General features: G+C 42.3%; 1 protein-coding gene across 1 annotated transcript; it reads left to right on the top strand.

Annotated features, from left to right (window-relative positions):
* The first annotated feature begins 2072 nt into the window (after positions 1-2072).
* Positions 2073-20569, top strand: LOC149071650 (retinal homeobox protein Rx-B-like). Its single transcript, XM_089247677.1, has 3 exons — positions 2073-4494; positions 15793-16109; positions 18922-20569. Exons 1-3 carry the CDS (start codon positions 4173-4175, stop codon positions 19447-19449), a joined length of 1167 nt encoding a protein of 388 aa, XP_089103803.1. The 5' UTR covers positions 2073-4172; the 3' UTR covers positions 19450-20569.
* The last annotated feature ends 749 nt before the right edge of the window (positions 20570-21318 follow it).

The raw sequence follows: 21318 nt of genomic DNA, 5'->3' as shown, positions 1-21318 counted from the left end.
ACGCTGCCATCTGCCCCCAGTTTTTCTAACTATGAGTGAAGTGTTATGATTGAATGATTTACCGTTGTAGGACTGTTGCTCTCTGTGGCGAGACTTTTTAACGGGGAGATCGGCTCGCATTTGCGCCTTGAAGTTGGGAACCACAGAAAACCAACTTCAGCCGACCACCACTGTGGGGTTCGAACCCGGATCCTCGCATCACGAGTCCGGCACTATAACCACTCGACCACCGCAGCGGCAATGATGTCAGTATATAAGGAAAACCCAGACAGCGCCGGATATTATAGCTTGTGACTGATATTATAGGTTACTAGCTATAATACCCGGCGTTGCCCGGATTTTCTTCAATGAGGCTTTTTTGGATCACGTGATATCTCCCTCTTTCTTTGAGGGACATACAAACCGCGTCTAAGGTAACCAATATGAGGACTTCCTGCGCGACTCATGAAAGAAACAAATTTAGATTTAAAGAAAAAGAAACGTAGAAATTAATGAATTAAAAGACAATACGGAGACGTTAATTTTCATGATTGAGAGGATATAAATAAGAAGTTGAAAAATCAATGTTATTGCATGAATATCCAACTCTAAAGTAGGTCCGGCTAATTACTTCATATTTAATCTTCTGGGCTTCGTATATCTCTAAGCGAACTCAATGTTTCAAAAATCGAGAATTCAATTCAATTTTGTTCAATTCAACATTGATGTGACAGAAAACACCACCAAATTTCCGTATTTCTACAGTAAAATCGGCAATTTTAACACTGATTTCTATTGGGATCATCCTTTTCCTTGCCCTCAAAGTGATGCTGATGATGGTGTCTATTCAAAAGCTAGTCAAAAGCTGTGGTCTGGTGTCTAGTCAAAAAGCTCTCATTACTGGGAGGAATGAAAAAGTAACAAAAACCATTATAAAAGCATAAACTATTATACATAATACTGACAGGATTAAAGAAGTGGCAAACCATTGTAAAGGCATAGACACGTCTGAAACGCATTGTTAGGATTGTTGAGACCGAGAATCCATTGTTGCCCGACAGTTTTTTGCCCATTTGGGGCATTTGCCCTGCTCTAGCGAAATTTTAAAGTAACCTATCGTTCAAGTCAGGTCCCATTTGGTATATATGCAAAATTTGGCGACGATCGATCTAAAATTGTAGATATGTAGGCCTATAGAGAACATACACAGACACACACAGACAGAAAATCAATTTTATATATATAGTTTACAACTGACACTCCTGTTTGCCACATAATAATATTACGCCAAATTTATTTATTTTCCAAAAAATTGTCATCATAAATCGATTAAATTCTAACAATATTAATGAAAACCGTTTCATTCATACATGATGAATTGTATTTATATATTTGTGTGGAATTATGTACATGAAATGAATTATCTTTCTCATCTATGATCACCAGTATGGATCGTGTGATCCCTTTTGGTGATTTTATTTGTTCTCCGTGATGTATATCATATGAGAATGAATAAAATGAAATAAATGGACATGAAAAAATTTTTTTTTTTAAATCCACAAATTCAATCCAAAAGTTCAGTAGAGCAACAGCCTAACCAAATTTGTGGCTAATTTGAGGAATGAATGGTTGAGAAAATTGAACAAATTGTTAAATTGAAAATGTGCGGTCAAAATCCATAAATCCACCTCCACAGCCAATTAAAAATGTCCTGACCATCAAAGATTTGGATTCCATAAATGATTTTCTCAATTATCGCCAAATTACGGCGATGAGAAAATTCACCGGGGGGGGGGGGCGACGGCAAAAATTTCCGAAGTTTAATTTTCAATATTTTTTCCCACACACGCACAGCTTAATTTTCTTCGCACAGATAACTCCGTGAATCGCGCTTCCAGGACGTTTATTGGATGGAATTTCGCGGTTGCATTGATCATGCGCACAATGAGAGCAGTGCTCTTCAAATTTTCCCAACCCCCCCCCCCCCCCATTCTCATGTCGTAGAGATTCCACCATCCATTTGCTTCCGCGAGGTTCGGCAGGTCACCGACCAATCAGAAAGCTCTCTCGGGAGAGGAGGAGCTCGGGCAACATCGGCAAATAAACGGGCAAAAAGTGTGGCGGTGGTGTTAGTTTTTCTCCCGAGTGACTTTTTCTCCCGACATCGTTGTTGCAAAAATCACGCTTGATTTTTCTCTTTTTCCCCCTGAACGTGGAAACACGCAAATGAAGTGGAAAAAATTTCAAATTTATTCGCAGAAAAAAAAACAAACTAGGATAAATTCTGACATTAAAATCCGTTTTTTTGTGGACCGGCATTGTTTTTGGTTGGAGGTATGTGCTATAAGTTTGCTCATGACATTATTTGACATGAATGTGCATGAATGTTGGAATAATATGGAAGAAGAAGCTTAAAAAACATGTTCTCTGAGAACTTTCGTCATCATGTGAGAGAATGTAAATTAAGGCTCTAAAATTTATTTTTTAGAAATTAAAATTTTGTCTATCAGTAAATTTCTGTTGACATAATGGCAATAGATATTACCGAATAAGCGTCATTAACAAATAAAAGTCTGAAGGTAAACAAGAAAGTCACTAATGATGATGAATAAAATAAATGTCACTGATGAATAAAATAAATGTCACTGATGAATAAAATAAATGTCACTGATGAATAAAATAAATGTCACTGATGAATAAAATAAATGTCACTGATGAATAAAATAAATGTCACTGCCACTGATGAATAGAAATATTTATTGATAAGTACATAATGTAAGATGATGAATGGAATTATTTTAGCAGTTGATAGTATAACTAACTAAGGAATGAATAAAAAAACCTTTCGTGTGACAGATTCAAAGTAACGATTGCTTAGAGAAGTTACTGATGAATAAAAAAAACACGAATTTAGATGAATAAAAGAGGTATTTGTGCGATGAAAGCCGAGTGGTCGGATGAATGAAATAATTCAGATATGAATGTAAACGACAATAGTGAAAATTAAATCACTGATGAATAAATTCCAAGAATTTAATCAATCTATTAAATTTTCCATCTAAAATTAGATGAATAGCAATGTAGTTGATCAATAAAGAAAGTCAAACGAATGAAATAATGTAGTGATGAATTTAAACGTCAATAATTTATTTATACGTGAAATGATGAATTTAAGTGGCAATGATGAAAAATAAAATCACTCATGAATCAAAAAGTGTCATTGATGGAAACTGAAGAATAAAAGTAGTAAATAAAGTAGTCATTTTGACGAAATGAAATACTGATGAATAAAATAAAATTCCTGAAGAATAGAATAATCATTGATGAAAATGAAACACTAAATAAAATAGTCATTGGTGGAAACTGATGAATAAAATAGTCATTGGTGGAAACTGATGAATAAAATAGTCATTGGTGGAAACTGATGAATAAAATAGCCATTGGTGGAAACTCTGATGAAAGTCATTGATTAAAATGAAACAATGATGAATAAAATAAAATAGTCATTAATGAAAACAAAACACTAATGAATCAAATAGTCACTGATGGAAATAAAATATGATGAATCAAATGAAACTGAAATGAAATACTGTTGAATAAAATAGTCATCAATAAAAATAAAAATCAATGATGAGTCAAATGAAATAGTCATTGATGAATCAAATAAGTCATCAATAAAATCACCGATGAATAAAATTAACAAAATAGTCTCTCATTGTGATTAATAACAGAACTTCGAAAAAGTGAAGGAAGTTAATCGATGAATCCACGAAACCAATCATGAATAAAGTGAAGTGATGAATGCAAACTTCACCGATGAATAAAGAAAGTCAACGCGTTGGATATCAAGGTTGATGGATAAACAGTAAATCGATGAGAAGAATTAGTGGAAAATGAAAAAAAAAACAATCTGTGATGAATGGAAAAAAAGGAGTGCCGTCGAATAATTCAGTGATGAATAAAAATCACAAAAGTCACAGGTGGACTCGGAATATCGACACACACGCATGTAGCGTTCAAAACATTCTGGGGAAACGTTTCATTCGAGAACATTTTCGCAATTAGATCGTTGATACATTACCACACTATATCGCTAATGTCCGAAAGCCTGACATCTCCAGCAACAACCTGGAATGTTCTAAACGAGATTGGTTCAACATAAATTCGATGACCAAAGCCAAGGGTGACTTCGAATGTATAAAAGACTTTATTCTCTGAACTTCAAGGATCCGGCCATCGTGAAACCGATGGCCGCTCATTCCATAGACGCTATATTGGGACTAAGGGACGACGGCTTGGACAAAGCCGAGCCAACGACGAACAGAATCTGTTCCGTCTCACCGTCGCAGCAGCAGCTTACCGTGAAGATGAGGACTTACGACAGTTACGATGACGTCATTACGACGACGACATCCGACGAGGACGGCCATCACCGGAAAGACGTCGACGATCACCTGTTGAAGGAATCGGATTCTTCTGACTCGAGGGATCAATCTTACTGCGACGACAAAACAGGTAAACCAAATATTTACGCTTTTGTTTTTCAAGTTTATTTTGATTTACACTTTAATCGGCCTAGCAGAAATCGCTAAACTCCCCTTCCCCTTTCAAAATGATTTACGGATTCACCGCTAGGAAAATTCACCGACTAACGATTCACTGACAGCAGTTCGACACGAATCACAGTGGGCAAGTAAGTAAGCAGGGAATGACCAAGTGAGTGAGTGACAGAGTGGTTAGTGTTGGTGTGTGGAATGAGCAAACTAGTGAGTGAGGGAGTGACAGTAAGGGAGACCTAGTGAGTGAATGAGTGACTGAGTTCATTCATTCACTCAATCGCTTATTAACTCGCTCATTCATTCGTACACTCACTTGTTCATTTGCTCATCCATTCGTACACTCACTTGTTCATTTGCTCATCCATTCACTCATTAGCTCATCCATTCACTCATTAGCTCATCCATTCACTCATTAGCTCATCCATTCACTCATTAGCTCATCCATTCACTCATTAGCTCATCCATTCACTCATTAGCTCATCCATTCACTCATTAGCTCATCCATTCACTCATTAGCTCACACGTTCACTCATTTGCTCACATGCTCACTCTTCCATTCATTTACTCACTCATTTGTTCACTTGCTCATTCGTTCACTCATTCATTCACCCACTTGTTCACTTGCTCATTGATTCACTCACTTGTTCACTCATTCATTCATTCACTCATTCGTTCACTCATTCATTCATTCACTCATTCGTTCACTCATTCATTCAGTCACTTACTTATTCACTCATTCATTCATTCACTCAGTTGTTCACTCATTTGCTCACTCACTTGTTCACTTTCTCACTCTTCCATTCATTCACTCATTTACTCACTCATTTGTTCACTTGGTCATTCATTCACTCATTTACTCACTCATTTGTTCACTTGGTCATTCATTCACTCACTTGTTCACTCATTAGTTCATTCATTTATCCACTCATTAGTTCATTCATTTATCCACTCGCTCACTCACTCGTTCACTTGCCCATTCATTCACTTACTCTTTCACTTGTTTGCTCACTCACTCGTTCACTTGCCCATTCATTCACTTACTCTTTCACTTGTTTGCTCACTCACTCGCTCATTCATTCGTTCACTCATTAGCTCACTCACTTGTTCACTCATTAGCTCACTCACTTGTTCACTCATTAGCTCACTCACTTGTTCACTTGCTCCTCGATCATTCGTTCATTCATGTCGTACTGTTGTCGGTGAATTGCATGGCGGTGAATTTTCCGAAATCGATGCCTGGTAATCGCGTCCAAACGAGCGACACTTTCTGTCGAAGTAATTTCAAACTTCAATACCTCGGCTAAATTTCGCATAGTGCGACCATCTTGGTCTCGTTTTAAAGAAGAAGGATCAAAGATTGTGCCACAGGGTATGGTTCCAACATCCGTGGCAGCCGGACGTCGCTAACTGCGCGCGCAAAATAAACTCACAGTATTTGACTTTCCGAATTCGACACGTGTCCATAAATTTGGATCATATATCTCACAGACTGATAATTCGATCTGATTCGACTAGAGGTTGCTTTGAAGAGAATTATGTGTGTTATACCTAATTTTTTGTATTTGAAGTCTCTAAAACTCAAAAAGATAATAGGTTTTGAACTTGAAAAACTTTAAAATTTTCTCAACACTTGAGCAGCATTGATCAGATACCTCGTTCGCTTAAAAGTCTCTAATTAAGCTGGGTTTTCCTAGAAGCAGGTTTCTACAACGCGTGCAGCGTGAAAACGCTGATTGGTCGAAAAAAAAAAAAACCTGAATTTCAAGTTTTTAACCAATCAGGGTTTTCACGCTGCACACGACGCAGAAATTGTACTCCTAGGAAAAACCGGCTTCATTTTCGCATTGACAAGCCCAGATATTTTGTAAAGCTGATTTCTCAATGAAGCATTTTTCTTTACGCCCTTTAGTTTGCACCTGCTTAAAATCGGAAGAGAGCCTTCTTCATTGGAAAAAGATATGGCATTTTGAACAGGGGTTTAGTGATTTCTGCAGTACTTGATCATTTTCGGCATAATTTTCATTACTTAACATATTCATAATTAAAGGGTTCCTCGCCCACTCATTCCCTCACTATTTCACTCGTTCACTCACGGACTCGGTAGCTCGCTTGCCCACTCACTCGCTACCGCTCTCACGGACTCAGTAGTTCACTCGACCACTCAGTAGCTCGCTCACCCACTCATTCGTCCGTTAACTCATTCGCCCGCTCACTTACCCACTCTCCCACTCACTCGTTTCCTCACTCACCCGCTCGCTCACTTACTCACGGACTCAGTAACTCGCTCGCCCACTCATTCGTCCGTTCACTTACCCATTCTCCCACTCACTCGTTTCCTCACTCAACCGCTCGCTCACTTACTCACGGACTCAGTAGCTTCATGACGAACTGTTGTCGGTGAATTTTCCGTCGATGAATTGCTGGTCGGTGAATTGAGAAGAAAAAAAATTGAACCCCCCCCCCCCCCCGAGAAAATTTTGCGTACGCCTATGCTGTGCAGCATATAAAGATAAGTTTTTCCTACCTTTTTATTTTGATACGTTCCTACGAAATTTTTTCTAGCGAATTGACTGCCCTGAGTTCATATTTTAGTAAAAATAAATAAAATATCGAAAGATATTTGTACCTTTATACTTAGGGATACTTAATTTTCGTATTTTCGAAATAACCGCGATAAATCCAAAAATTCACGAAATAAATGCGAATAAATGCGAAATTTATGATTTTTAAAAAAATTTTCGCGAAATTTACGTATCCCTATTTATACTGTATGTTATATATTTATCAATTTCTATTAATTTAAAATGTGCTTTTTTTGAAGGTTAGTAGCTTAAAATTGCTCTGGGAGTTTCTTTGTGCTTCCCGAACCCTCTAAAGCAGTGATTCCCAACGTGGGCGTAGAGCTACGGGTTAGATTGTGTTGGGGGGCGATGGGAGAAAAAAATTTCTGAAGAAGGGGGGCGATGGGACAAAAAGTTTGGGAAACTATGCTCTAAAGCATAGATATTTCTGGTGTTCCGCTTAACCCTAGGCTTCCGTGAGAACTTTTTTGAGGATTCTGCGGAATCAAACTTCATGAAACCCTCAAGAATCCACAGACCCACCCCGTTGTGGGGGCCATGCAGGGATCTTAGTAGGGACACATTTTTATTGAATAAATATTCAAAAGTTCGTTTGAGTTCTGTAGAACAGCCTTATCATTACCAAGGGTTCCACGAGAAACTTTATATTGGATACCCCCTGAATAATATAAAACCAACATAGGTAAACAGAAATGGGCAGTTCGAACGTTCCCGTGACCTAGCGATGCAAACCGTTTTTTATTTCGGCTATTTTTCCGGTTTTTATGAATTTTTAAAGTTTCTATATTATTTTTGCCCACCCTGTATTTACTTGTTTTTATTTATCCACTGACGCTCTCCTTTCAAAATTATCTTGATGTTTAAACATCTGCGAGAGTTGAAACACCGTCATAATAAATCTGTCATAAAAAATGCCGCCCCCTGTAGTCATGCCGCCTCGTCGCCTAATGCCTGGCTCCGGCCCTGAGCTAAATATGCCATAAGATACAGTACATATTTCGGAATTCTCATTGACGAGCCGCTTAGGTTTGCTGAACATTCTTCAGCTGCGGTAAAAAATTCGAATAGAATGCTCGGTTCATTTTCAAAAATGTCTCTGAATTCTCTTAAAGTCCTTCTTCTTCTTGAGTTATGCAAACACCAAACATGGCCCCCGCTCTGTCCCTTGTGGGCTATAAGCAGGCTACCTTGCGGCTGGGCCATGCTGGAAAAAAGAAAAACTTCTTGAGTTATGAAGAGAGACTTCGTTTTTTTTTCAATATGTTTGCATTGGAAGAACACAGGTGTCGGTTCAAAATTTTCAACGAGATGGATAAGATGGGCCACATGAATTATTAGTACACCGTCAATCGACAGCTTTGACAGGGGGACAACACCAGTATCGTTTGGTAAGGGGCAATGGTAGGTTGTGGTGTCGCTGGGAATTTTTTCTCTACTAGGGTTGTTAATAAATGACCCCGGAGGTAGTAAATTCTAACACATTTGGCACGTTTAAAAACAAATACGATAAGTATGTTTGGGTAAATCGAGAAGCTGTCCATACTTAGAATAAGGCAACCATAAGTATCAGCAACCAACAGCATCACAAGAGTTGGGAATGTAGTGGAAGAGAAGAAAGTGTATGTTTTATGGAGGAAAATGGCTCAAAGTAGTATTCAATTGCGGAGAGAAAAAGGTGAAATTTAGATTGCCATGATGGCACACTTACTAGCATGACTTTACGGAAGAGCCAAGGAATGTTTTCGGCGGCCAATGAAAGGTTTGCAAATTACCGATGATTTGAAGAGGTTTGAATGATTAGACCAACTCTGTCAATTCTTGAGGGAGGACAAGACTTAAAGAAGAATGAGGAAACACTCAAGTGGCATTTGCGAGCATCTAAGGCCGTGCACATAGTGAGGTGACCAAGAGGTACGGGGGTACATAACAGTCTAGCGACGAAAACCACTGTATTGTTTAGTCCTACACCGCACATATTCGAGAAGCGAGGCGGAAAAGAGAAAGAGGCCACTCAACGATGTGAGGAAGTCGAACATATATGGTTTGTTTTCACCTTGATCCGCTGGTTTTCGCTATTTGCTGAATATTAGTCCCTTTCAGCTTTTTTTTTCGTTCCCCTCTTCTGCAGAGGGATCATCATCATCATCATCATCACACTCTTACATCTCAGAACCCCTCCGGCCTTTTTCTCTATCCTCCTTCTCGCTTTTACTATGTGCGGACATCTCTTCCTCCATCCCCTATGCTTCTTTTTCTTCCTACTCGCAATTCTTACGTAGCCTTAAGTTGCGCTCGTAGTGCAGCGAAGAGGTACGAGTTGGAAGAATTGTGACTAGGAAGAAAAAGAACCATAGTGGTGGAGGGAAGAGATGTCCGCGTATAGTAAAAGAGGAGGAGGATAGAGAAAATGGCCGGAAGGGTTCTCTAATGTAATGATGATGATGATCTCTTCGCAGAAGAGGGGAAGAAAGGAAGAAACGGGAGAATCCGCAGATAGCAAAAATCAGCAGGTCGAGGTGAAAACAAATATGTATGTTTTTTGCACTCCGCAACTCGTTGAGTGGCCTCTTTCGCCTCGCTTCTAGAGTGTATGCGGTGTAGAACAAAACAATACAGTTATTTTCGTCGCTAGTCTCACATATGCACTCCCGACCTCTTGTTCGCCTTACTATGTGCACGGCCTTAGGGATCCGAGTGGAAGTTTCAGCGTGAAAATGCTTCCTTTCTTACTCTAACATGCGCAAAACATTAGCTCTCACAATAAATTGTATTAGTGTCGGACTGACCAGCATCGAGCCAGGGTCTAAACCTGATAAAGAATCGTTGCGGCATTTTATCCGTGAGGCTTATAATCATGGAGTGCAATTAAAGCCTCTAGAGCAGTGATTCCCAACGTGGGCGTTAACGCCCCCTGGGGGGGCGGTAGAAGCTACGAGTGTAACATGGGATCCTATGGGTTAGATCGCGTTGGGGAGCGATGGGAGAAAAAATTTCTGAAGAAGGGGGCGATGGAACAAAAAAGTTTGGGAAACCATTATATCTAAATGGGAACAGATTGATTATTTCAACCCCATAGCTTAGATGGTAGAGCATTCGTCCGGCAAGCGAGAGACCGGGGTCCGAGTCCCCGTGGGGGGGGCGCCGAGATGAGTTTTCTACCTTGTAATCTTCATCTCCACGAATAACCAGTCTTTCAATGAATCTTGCATTAACAAGTGGAGAGGGCATTTCTATTATGCAAATGATGTTAATTCCCTCAAAGATTCCGCAACGCAAGGTGAATTTTTACGAGCCACAACTCTTATTCCGTGACCATAATATCCGACTGAAAATAATAAGGGACGAATATTCTGCATCCGAGTATGGTTTAAGAATTTCTTGCATCAGAGAATAAACAAAAGTCGGATCGAGACGGGGGGAAAAAACAATGAATACGGAAATAGGATTTAGCACAAACAACCCGCGGAATCCGGCCCTATAGGATTAAAATTTTTGGCCGGGAAAGGAATAGCAAGCTTGTTTTTGTGGGCATAAGTACGTGTATATAGTATAAACCCCCATCCATACTAGTATGTTCAATAAATATAATGGTGTCTTTTATACCCCTTGTCCTATTACGGCGGATTAAGGCACAAAAAAAAAAAAATAAGGGGGAAGCCTGGGGTTCCCCCCAGTATATTACATATGCATATTTAACATACCCTGGAGGTAATAATCCCGTATGTGTGTGTTTCTCGACTAGAATATATATATATCCCGACTATCTTTACGTTTTTGTCACTTGCGGAATGGTCTGCTTTTCTAAATATGTCCGCACTGCTTATCTGCATGATTGAAATTCGTAACAAGCTGCGCTCTGAGCAAAAAAGGATAAGCGGATGGTTTTGTTTTTCCCGAAATCGTGCTCAAAAAACATTGTGTATATGCTTTCCTTGTATTATTTGCCGTCTTCGTATATTTTGACGAGTTTAGCGTGTTGCGGTGTTTATATGAATAGAGATATGGGGGAAATTGAAAGATACTGTGGATTTTGTTTTTTTAAAAAAACCCCGATTTTACGTTCTCGAGTTTCGTGCGTTACTCGTCGCATTTTCTTATAATAATTCTGTGCTCAGACGGCCATATATAAGTCACTTTTCCCAAAAAAAATTAAGTTGTTCGCATTCCGGAGTCTCGTGCGTCAAAAATTTCGGAAGGTGGCGAAAATGTTGTCTTTCCTCTTTCAGTTTATGAGGAAACAACGGAGGAAAATCGGGATAAATGAAAAAGCAACGGTATCGCATTTTGGCAAAATATTGTTCGCAAATTCGCCATCGTGAAATTTCGAAAAAAAAGTGATTTATAACATTTTGCGATCTGAGCGCCGAATTTTTCCTGAAACAAGTAACCGAATATTAAACTAAATCGGGGGAGGGAAAAAAAAAAAAAATCCGTTTGCAAGTAAGGTGACCATACATCCCGATCGACCTAGTGGGATGTATGTTAAATGTGTATTGGTAAAACGGGACACACCACTCTGTTTTTCTTTTCCTACATAAATGATTACAAAATGTTCAATCGTTCCATTTTTTTTTTTTGAAAAAATTAAAAAATTTTTTTTTGTTTGAAAAAATTAAAAAAATTTTTTTTGTTTGAAAAAATTTAATAAAAAATTTATTTTTTTTTGAAAAAATTAAAATTATTTTTTTTTTGAAAAAATTAAAAAAAAATTATTTTTTTTGAAAAAATTTAAAAAAATTTAAAAAAAAAATTATTTTTTCTTGAAAAAATTAAAAAAAAATTATTTTTTTTTGAAAAAATTAAAAATTTTTTTTTTTGAAAAAATTACATTTTTTTTTTTTTAAATTTTTCTAAAACGGGACTCTTTTTTTTTTTTTTTTTCTCCCCGTTTGATCTAAAACAGTGTTTCCCAAACTGGGCAATATTTCCCCCTGGTGGGTGACGAAATGGTTCAGGGGAGCGATAGAAGCTACGGATTTAACATAGGATTCTACGGGCTCATTTGAGTTGCGGGTCGATGAGAGAAAAAAATTTCTGATGAAAGGGATGATGGAACAAAAAGTTTGGGAAAGTATGTACGGCCACTGTGAGGTGTTAGAACACAACTGTCTAATCCTAATGTATATCCACAAATTACGATATTTTCTTTAATCTACGATACGTTTCGTAGATCCCTTGAGAAAGTCTCTCTCAGGAAAAAGAAATTTAAATCTGGTCAACTGAAAGAAACCGATCAAGAACTGCAGAAAATTGGGGTTTTTTATCCCCCGTCTTACATTTGCCTTCACTACAGGAAGTACGAGTATATCGCAAAAGCAGTTCCACACATGCGTGCATGGACCACAGCGAATACCGCGGACCGATCGTGGCAGGAAGTTCAGAAATGTTTGTCAACAGGAAAAGGGGTGGGAGAGAATACCTTCTATACCTTCTTACACAATCTCTCTTGCAACCTATTTCCATCTTTACTTCAGAAAATGGAAGCCAGATGGCAGCATGAACACGAAACAAGCGCAACTCGACAACATAAATACGTTAGGGTCGCACATACACGCAGAACACACATTCCGGCACGTGCCGATTCGTTAGAAATTCCGTAAAGGAATGTGTACGAGGTGCATGTTCAGTTAAATTGTAGTAGTAGTCTCTTGCAACCTGTGGTAATGGTAATTTACTGAAAAGAATAATAATTTTGATCAAATCTTGGCTGAAGAAAAACTGATAACGTGATAACGAAAAGCGATTCCCCCCCCCCCCTATGTTATGATACCGGTCCCGTTCCGTTCTTTGCAAAAGTGATAACAATACCCGAGTGATAACACTTCTCCGTGATTATAATAAGCAACGTTTCAACTGTTTGCATCCACAAGTTTTCGGGGTGCGTCGAGTTTTTGGTTATCCTTGAAAGTCGAAAACTTTTTCCCACCAACTTTAGAGAGAGATAATTATAATCGCTGATTATAATCAATATAATTTCATCAGCTTTTTTCCTATAAAAAAAGCATGAACGGGAGGTAAGGACCTCCTACTGCGGAACGGGCTTGCCCTCCTAGGATGTCGCGTGAAATCACGTGATATGTGCTGGCGATCGGCCCAGTGCCGTCTTAACGCATGGGTCCACCCGGGCACGGCCCGGGGGCCTCACAAAAATGAGAACTAATTCAAGTTTTCGAGAATTTTCCAGGTCGGGCCTCAGAAAAACCAATTGGCCCGGGGGCCCATGATGCTCTTAAGACGGCCCTGGATCGGCCGACAGTATCTTCCAACAGGCAATCGTATTGTTTTTGTCATCTGCATCTATGGGACGTTTGCGAGTAAAGAGGAGCAACGTGGTGTTATAGGTTTTTGGAGTCAAAGGGGGGGGGGGGTCCCGTTCGACCAGCTACGCGGCAAGTCCATTCAGAAGTAGGTATAGCTTTCCTTCCCGCTCTACCGCTATACACACAATTGCGCCACACCCATACAAAAATAAACAAAACTATAAAAACTTTCGTTTGATCCACCCTCGTGGATAGCAAAAAGTTCAGCATGAAACACGGGGGAGGGGGGTCAAACGTGTTTGGCTGGTCCGCAGTCCGACTGACTAACCCCCCCCCCTTTATCTAGGGTTCGTATGCTACAGCAGTGGTTCTCAACCTTAAGAAGCCCACGGCCCGGACTGATTCCCGGTGAGTGGAAGGCCCGGTCGTACGCACGACTAATGAAAAATGAAGCAGTAAATCTCTCCCTTACGGCCCGATTCGACTGATGTCAGGGCCCGGCGGTTGAGGAAACACTGTGCTAGAGGATCCAATGTCTCTCGCCGGAAGTTGATACTGCCTTACGGCGCTGAAGCAAGCCGACTAGGCTGGGAACTCTATTTTCAGGCTCAAAGGAGCTCGCCACAAAGAGCAACAGACCTACAACGGTTAAAATATTCAATCATTACAGTTCACGTGGCAAATTTGAAATATAGATGGCAGCACTAAAAATTCACACACATTACTAGGTACGCACTGGGACTGTTCGGTACCCACACAAGCACACACAGCATACTTCCGGCACAACTCAAGCATTAGTAAATTGCCCATAGCGATAGACCGGAATTGTGCATGGTTTGAAGGAAAGAATGACTCAATGGAGGGAAGCCCGGGCAATGGATGCCAAAAGACATCTCTCCAAAGACTCTCTGGCGCGTCTCCAAAGATATCGCCAAATGATCATGTCTTTTAACTACTTCAACGTACAAGCTTTTGGCATGAAAGTTGGATTATATCTCTATTTGACGAATCGGCGATAAATCTGGTAGCCTCGTCCTAACCTAATTTCACATTAGGAAGAAAGGAACAGGACAGAAGAAAATATATACGTATATCCTCTTTATGATCACGGGTGTAATATTACGTCCAAACACCAGTGGAGTAAATTCAAGCAAGTTATCTTTGTTTTCTTTCCTCTCTCTGTCTCTTCACCATCTAGTAACCCTTGCTTTTACTTTCCATCCTGATTTTTTCCCACACATATAATGTATATTTCTATACATGTAAGAGCGAAAGAGACACGTAGGGTGAAGGTGAAAGAGGACTCGAAAAATATAATGTGGATACCTTATATTTTATGTATAGTTGAATCCCGTTTTAACGAATACCGTTATAGAGAAAAACTCGTTTTAACGAACACTTTTCTAATCCTCCAAATAAGTTTGCATAGGAACAAGGCTAGGTAATCTGGAATTCCTTTATAACGAAAATTTGTTTTAACGAAGTGATTCCTCCGGTCTCTTACCGTTCGTTATAACGGGATTCGACTATAATTTTTCCTTTTATATATTTTTTCTTCCCCCTCTTCTGTTTTCTAAGGGGCCCATTCAAATATTACGTAAGCAGATTTTCAGCCATTTTTGACCCCCCCCCCCCCTTGTCAGCAAAATTTCGTCAGCAGCTTAGAATATTTCATATCTTCAAAAAGGGGTGGTTGATGACGTAAGCAACCTTCAACCCCCCCCCCCTCCTCCCTTGTCATCAAAATTCAGCAAATCCGAAACACCCCCCCCCCCCGATGCTGACGTAACACTTGAATGACCCCTAACGTGCGACAAGTTGGGACAAGGTTACCAGATTTATCGCCGATTCGTCAAATCGAGGTAACCCAAATTTATTGCCAGAACTTTGTACGTGAAGTAGCTATAAGAAGTGCAATAAATATAAGGTAGTAAGAGAGCGGGTGAAACGGGTGAAAAATTTTTGTTTACGTGTTCTCTTTCGCTCTTACTTGTATATTCAGCCGAATCCCGTTATAACGAACTCCAAAAGACCGGAGAAATCACTTCGTTATAATGTAATTTCGTTATAAAGAAATTCCAGATTTTTGCATTGTTTTTATGTAAACTTAGAGGGGATTAGAAAAGTTTTCATGTTAAAACGAGATTTTTTCGATATAACGGTATTCGTTAAAACGGGATTCGACTGTATTAGAAAGATACATTGCATGTGAGAAAAAAAAATCATAAACAGGGAGGGGAAAAAAAAACTTCGGTTCATGGGGGTTACTATAAAAGCTTCGCGATGGTGGTGAAGAGAGAGCAAAGAAAACACGGAGGACTAGTTCGAATTTACTCCACTGACGTTTGGACGCAATATTACGTGCGTGATCGTAAAGCGGTTAAAACGCATCCCTTTTTTTTTTCATTTCAGATGCAGCCCCGCGGAGCCAACGGAAATGGTTCTCGGAGAGTGTAGTCAACGCCCGCCACCAGACGGCGAACTGTCGCGACGACGAGGAATTCGTCGATTCCAACTGCGACGCACCGTCGACCGCGTCGTCGAATTCCGGCCGAGACCAGCAGCAGCAAGTGCCAATCTTCAGGAAGAAGCACAGGCGCAACCGCACCACCTTCACGACGTACCAGCTGCACGAGCTTGAGAGAGCCTTCGAGAGGTCTCACTACCCCGACGTGTACAGCAGGGAAGAGCTCGCCATCAAGGTCAATTTACCAGAAGTCCGCGTGCAGGTGCGTGCATCGTATATTACGTGTCAATCTACATTTCTCTATATAAGTAACGTGCTTTCCCCCCCCCCTTCCTGCTGCCATCTGTCTTCGATGTTTCGAAGTGAAAACGGCAGATGCCTGGATTTTTCGTGTTACGTACCAGCCGGGATCCGGAAATTTTGTCCCTTCGTGTCGTGCACATTTCGCCCCTGGAAATTTCGCCTGCCCTGACCGTGGGAGTGACCGAGTGAGCGACCATATAAGTAGGTGAGTGACACAATTTAAGTGGGTGAGTGACTGTATGAGTGACCAGGCGTGTGTGCGATCGGCTGCGTGAGTGAGTGAGTGACCATATAAGTGACAAGGTGAATGATCGTATGAGTAAGCGTGAGTGATTGTAGGGTTAAATGAATGATCAGATGAGTGAGTGACCCTATGAGTGACTGCATGAGTGATTGATCAAGTCCCTGGCCGTGTGTGCGATCGGCTGCGTGAGTGAGTGAGTGACCATATAAGTGACAAGGTGAATGATCGTATGAGTAAGCGTGAGTGATTGTAGGGTTAAATGAATGATCAGATGAGTGAGTGACCCTATGAGTGACTGCATGAGTGATTGATCAAGTCCCTGACTGAATGAGTGACTACATGAGTGATTGATCAAGTCCCTGACTGAATGAGTGACCAGGTGTGTGGCCGTATGAGTGAATAAGTGAGCTACCATTTTCGTGATCAAGTTAGTGAATGTATGAGCGACCACACTCACTGAGTGACTGCATGAGTGATCAAGTCCCTGACTGAATGGTTGATCAAATGCGTGGCCGTATGAGCGAACAAGTGAGCCACCATTTTCGGGATCAAGTTAGTGAATGTACGAGCGGCCACACTCGCTTGGTCTCTCGTACGTTCACGTACACTCATATTGTCACCCACCATCACTCAGTCAGTCATGAGGTCATTCACACGGCCAGGGCAGGCGAATGTCCCGGGGCGAAATGTCAGAGGTGGAATTTCCGTAAACCGTATCAACCATATTCTCTGCCGCTGTGCGGTCACAAATCGCAATGTGACAGACTTGCATTGCGTGCCCGAGTGGCATGGTGGTAAGATGCTCGTCTACCATCGTGAAGGTTGTAGTCTGGGTCCCGGGTTCGAACCCAAGGGAGGATATAGGTAAGATATTTTCCCTAACGAGAACTCGAGGCGACCACCGATAGACAGCGCCTTCACTTCCAACCCATCTCACTAATGGCAGTAAATTGCAATGTAGCGATATGGCCAGAGTTGGCGTTTGGTGAAGTAGTAGACGTGCATTGCAAGGCAGACCCGCAATTAGCTGGGTGGCAGACATCTCGGCAAGCGCGACTAAGTACCACATTTCTAAAGCCAGGGCCACACTCGTGTCGAGGCTAGCCCAATACGTTCCAAGGATGGTCATGGAGGGCAAGTAGCGTGGCTGCTCCCATTGTTGCAATGATCGTCAAATGTCTGTGGCTGGAAGGTATCGGAAAGCTGGTCCAAAAGAGAACGACCAGTACCTACCAGCTTCCAACCCGAGTCAAAAGGGGGTGCCTACATTCCTTCCCGATTTTCCGATCCGCCCGGCCACACATTGGTCGAAGAGCGCCAATATTCGCAACACACAGAGTGCTCTGGAAACCTAATATTCGCCAACGAATATTAGGCCAAGCTGGACCAACCTACGCCGCTGCTGGGGGGGGGTGGGGGGGGAGAGAGAGTAAATATTGGAAGCAAATATTTGCGAATGACTATTGGGACCATGCTTGACGAGGCCTTCTTATCATTTTTTTATTGTGAAACGGTATCGGTTCACTTTTGAGGGCGAAGTGAAAATATGGACTGGGGGTGCACCAAGGGCCCTGCTGAAGGATGGGGAGGGCCATGCTGCTGAGGGTCTTAAAGTGCAAGCTCTTGGCTAGTACTAATTAACCGTATATGCACCTCGTACTCACATTCCTTTGTGGAATTTAACCAGAAGAATGTGTACGAGGGCCTCAACAGCATGGCCTCCTACAAATTCTTGGCTACAAAATAGCCAAATTCAGCAAAAGCGCCATTTTAAACCTAATTTATGAAATGAAGGGCCGTCAGGCATCTTCAACCCGCTGCTCGCGAACACCACGGTGCTCTCTAGAGTAGCCAGAGTGCTCGATTCTCGTGACCGATTTCATGCTCGCGAGCATTTTTGTGATCAACGTTCCAATTAAACATCTTGTACAAATTGCAGCCAACGATTGAAATCATCCTGATTTCATGCATCCGTACGTCAAACTTGCCGCAAGGGTGCTCTTCTTCTTTTCATGATGGGTACAGGCAGTGCTCGCAACTGGAAAAATGTCGGCGACTTGTTCTAGGCTCTGCCACAAAGACGGACCGGGAGACATCTCTTGCAACGGGAGGACGGCGCCCGACCCAATTCAAGGCCAACGAAGCTAGAGATCACGTGACTTCATCCGTACCGATCGTCAGGAATGGCCGACTCGATGTTTTTTGGTCACGTGACACGTTCTGTCTGACGCGCTGGGGATGAACGTAGGGGAATGGATTCCCTAAGTCACGTGATCTCTGGCTTTTTTGACCTCGCATTGGCCGTTAACGGGGTAAAGGCCTAAACACGATACGTCAGAGACGTAGAGAATTTCCACGAATCAGGATTCACAACGTCTCTGACGTGACGTGACGTGAAACCACGTCACCACTAATTATCCCATCATAACCACTATATTGTTGTCTGGTAGCGCATTGCGCACGCACCGGAGTTGTTGTAACTTCTTCCTATATTTTGCAAACTCTCCTAATCCAAATTCCATTCCAGGTATGGTTCCAGAACAGGAGAGCCAAATGGAGACGCCAGGAAAAACTCGAGAACCAGAGCACCCTGAGAAGCCTGGGGAACGCGGGACTCCTCGGACCAGGGTCCCGCTCGAACTCGCCGATGACAAGTTGCGGGACATCCCTCAGCCCGAGCATCACGCCTTCCTCCGCCGCAGCAGCCGCAGCTGCATCGGCCGCCATAAGCGCCGGTCTCATGGGAAGTGGAAGTTTGCTGCTGGACCCGTGGCTGAGCCCGTCCCTTCTGGGCCTGACGCTCCCGGGTCTACCGGGATTCCAGCTTCACACGGTGTACCCAAGTTACCTGACCCCCGCCAGTATGGCCTCCAGACAGAACGTTGCCGAGTCCTCCGTGGCTCAGAGCAAGAACGCTCCGCTCAATCTGTCCGTGAGCGACGCCACCGCGAACAAAATGGAGGGCCTCAGGGACCCGAGGACTTCCAGCATAGCCAACTTGAGACACAAGGCGAAGGAGCACCTGCACGTCTTGAGTAAAGGACAGACTGCGTAGAAACGACTGTGGCGACCCCCGCGTGGACGTCAAAAGACTCTAAAGATGACCATCTCTACTGGGGACTGCACCATACATGCTCAACCCATGGGCCCGCGGGCCAAACGTCGCCTTCGGAGTTGTCAAATGTAGCCCGCGACCTTGAACTTAATTTAGTAAAAATTAACTTAAAAATTAACCAAATTGCTTAAGTGACTCGCGGCACATTTGTAGATCATTCGAGTGACTTGTGACACTGTTCTACGATCACTTACGAGAGAGAGTCACTCTTACCTCATTTAATTGGCCCGCTTCACATTCACAGATTGCTTTTGAGTGACGGTGTTCTAGATCAATTAATTGAAGGGCAATAATGTGCCGCGAGCCACTTAGAAGGCCCGCGGCGGCACATTTACTAATCACTTGAAAGGCCCACAGTACATTTCTCGGCCCCTCAAGTGACTTGAGACACTGTTCTAGATCAATTGAGTGGCTCGCGGTACATTCTTACCCTATTAAAGTGGCCCGCGACAGATTTACAGACCACTTGAGTGACCTGGGACGCTGTTCTATATCAATTAAGTGAAGGGAAAGAATGTGCCGTTAGAGCCACTTAAAAAGCCCACGGCAGCACATTCCCAGAACACTTAAGTGACCTGGAGCTGGCAGATCAATTAAGTGGCTCGCGGCACATTCTTACCCCATTTAAGTGGCCCGCGATAGATTTGCACATCACTTAAGCGACGCCGTTCCAGATCAGTGAAGGTAGCGCCGCGAGCTACTTGAGTGACCCGTGGCGGTGGAACATTGGCAGATCAAATAAAAGGCCCGCGATACATCCCCAGATTATTTGTGACCTGGGACGCCGTTCTAGATCACATGTGTGACTCGGGACGCCGTTCTAGATCACTTGTGTGACCTGGGACGCTGTTCTACATCATTTAAGTGGCCCGCGGCACATTTACAGATAATTTACGTGGCCCACGACCTGTTTGAAGCCCAAATAGAGTGGCCCTCATTCCTCAAAAGGTTGAGCATCCTTGGACTATTCCGTGAACCGTGAGACACCATACTATGTCTGAGAAGAACTTTGATCCGTTCGATGCGCATGTGGATGAGGCCAGAGTTGCATTGTGCAACCTGCAACATGTGGCAATTTGTTGATGCAATTCTTTAATAAAAACGGATAATTAATAACAACTGAGGTATCTTATGGTGGAACGGGGGGGGGGGGGTGGGGGTGGCGGCTCAGCCTCTCCCCCCCCCCCCCTATATTCTTTATTCCGCTAAATTCTTTATTCCACAAAAGTGCATTGTGGAAGCCGAAGAGAGCAAAATCAATCATTTGTTAGTTTTCCCCACTCCCGCTTTGCAAGACAGATGGCAGCACATCATGACCATCGAAACTATACCGAGTTGAGTAAGTACAGTACTAATTATAGCCACTAGAATAACCCTTATCAAGTCGCCTTAGTACTAATATATGCGTGGTGCAGTACAGCCGCAAGACGGAATACAACACAATGCGCAATGTATAGCTGAACGCAATGCATCACAATGCGTGGTGCATGGCCCCCACAAATGCTGCAGCAGCCCCCCCCCGGATCTTTGGCGGGGGGGGGGGCCCTGACCAGATTTTCACAAGCCCCCTACTATAGTGAATTTGTGTTGTGAAAAGCAAAACAAAAATGATAAAAAATCTTCCGTGCCTCACCCTTGTTGGGAGTGAACCATGACCAGTGCCGTCTTAACGCATGGACCCACCCGGGCACGGCCCGGGGGCCTCAAGAGAAGAGGGGCCTCACAAAAATGAGATCCGGTTGAAATTTTCTAGGATTTACCAGGTAGGGCCTCCGAAAAATCACTTGGTCCGGGGGCCCATGATACTCT

This window comes from Pholcus phalangioides, unplaced genomic scaffold, assembly GCF_987345545.1.
Source record: "Pholcus phalangioides strain wild (caught in Gottingen) unplaced genomic scaffold, Ppha-v1.0 ptg000018l_1, whole genome shotgun sequence".
Taxonomy (NCBI): Eukaryota; Metazoa; Arthropoda; class Arachnida; order Araneae; family Pholcidae; genus Pholcus; species Pholcus phalangioides.
Note: the sequence above shows the minus strand (reverse complement) of the source record. Positions and strands in the feature narration are given on the sequence as shown.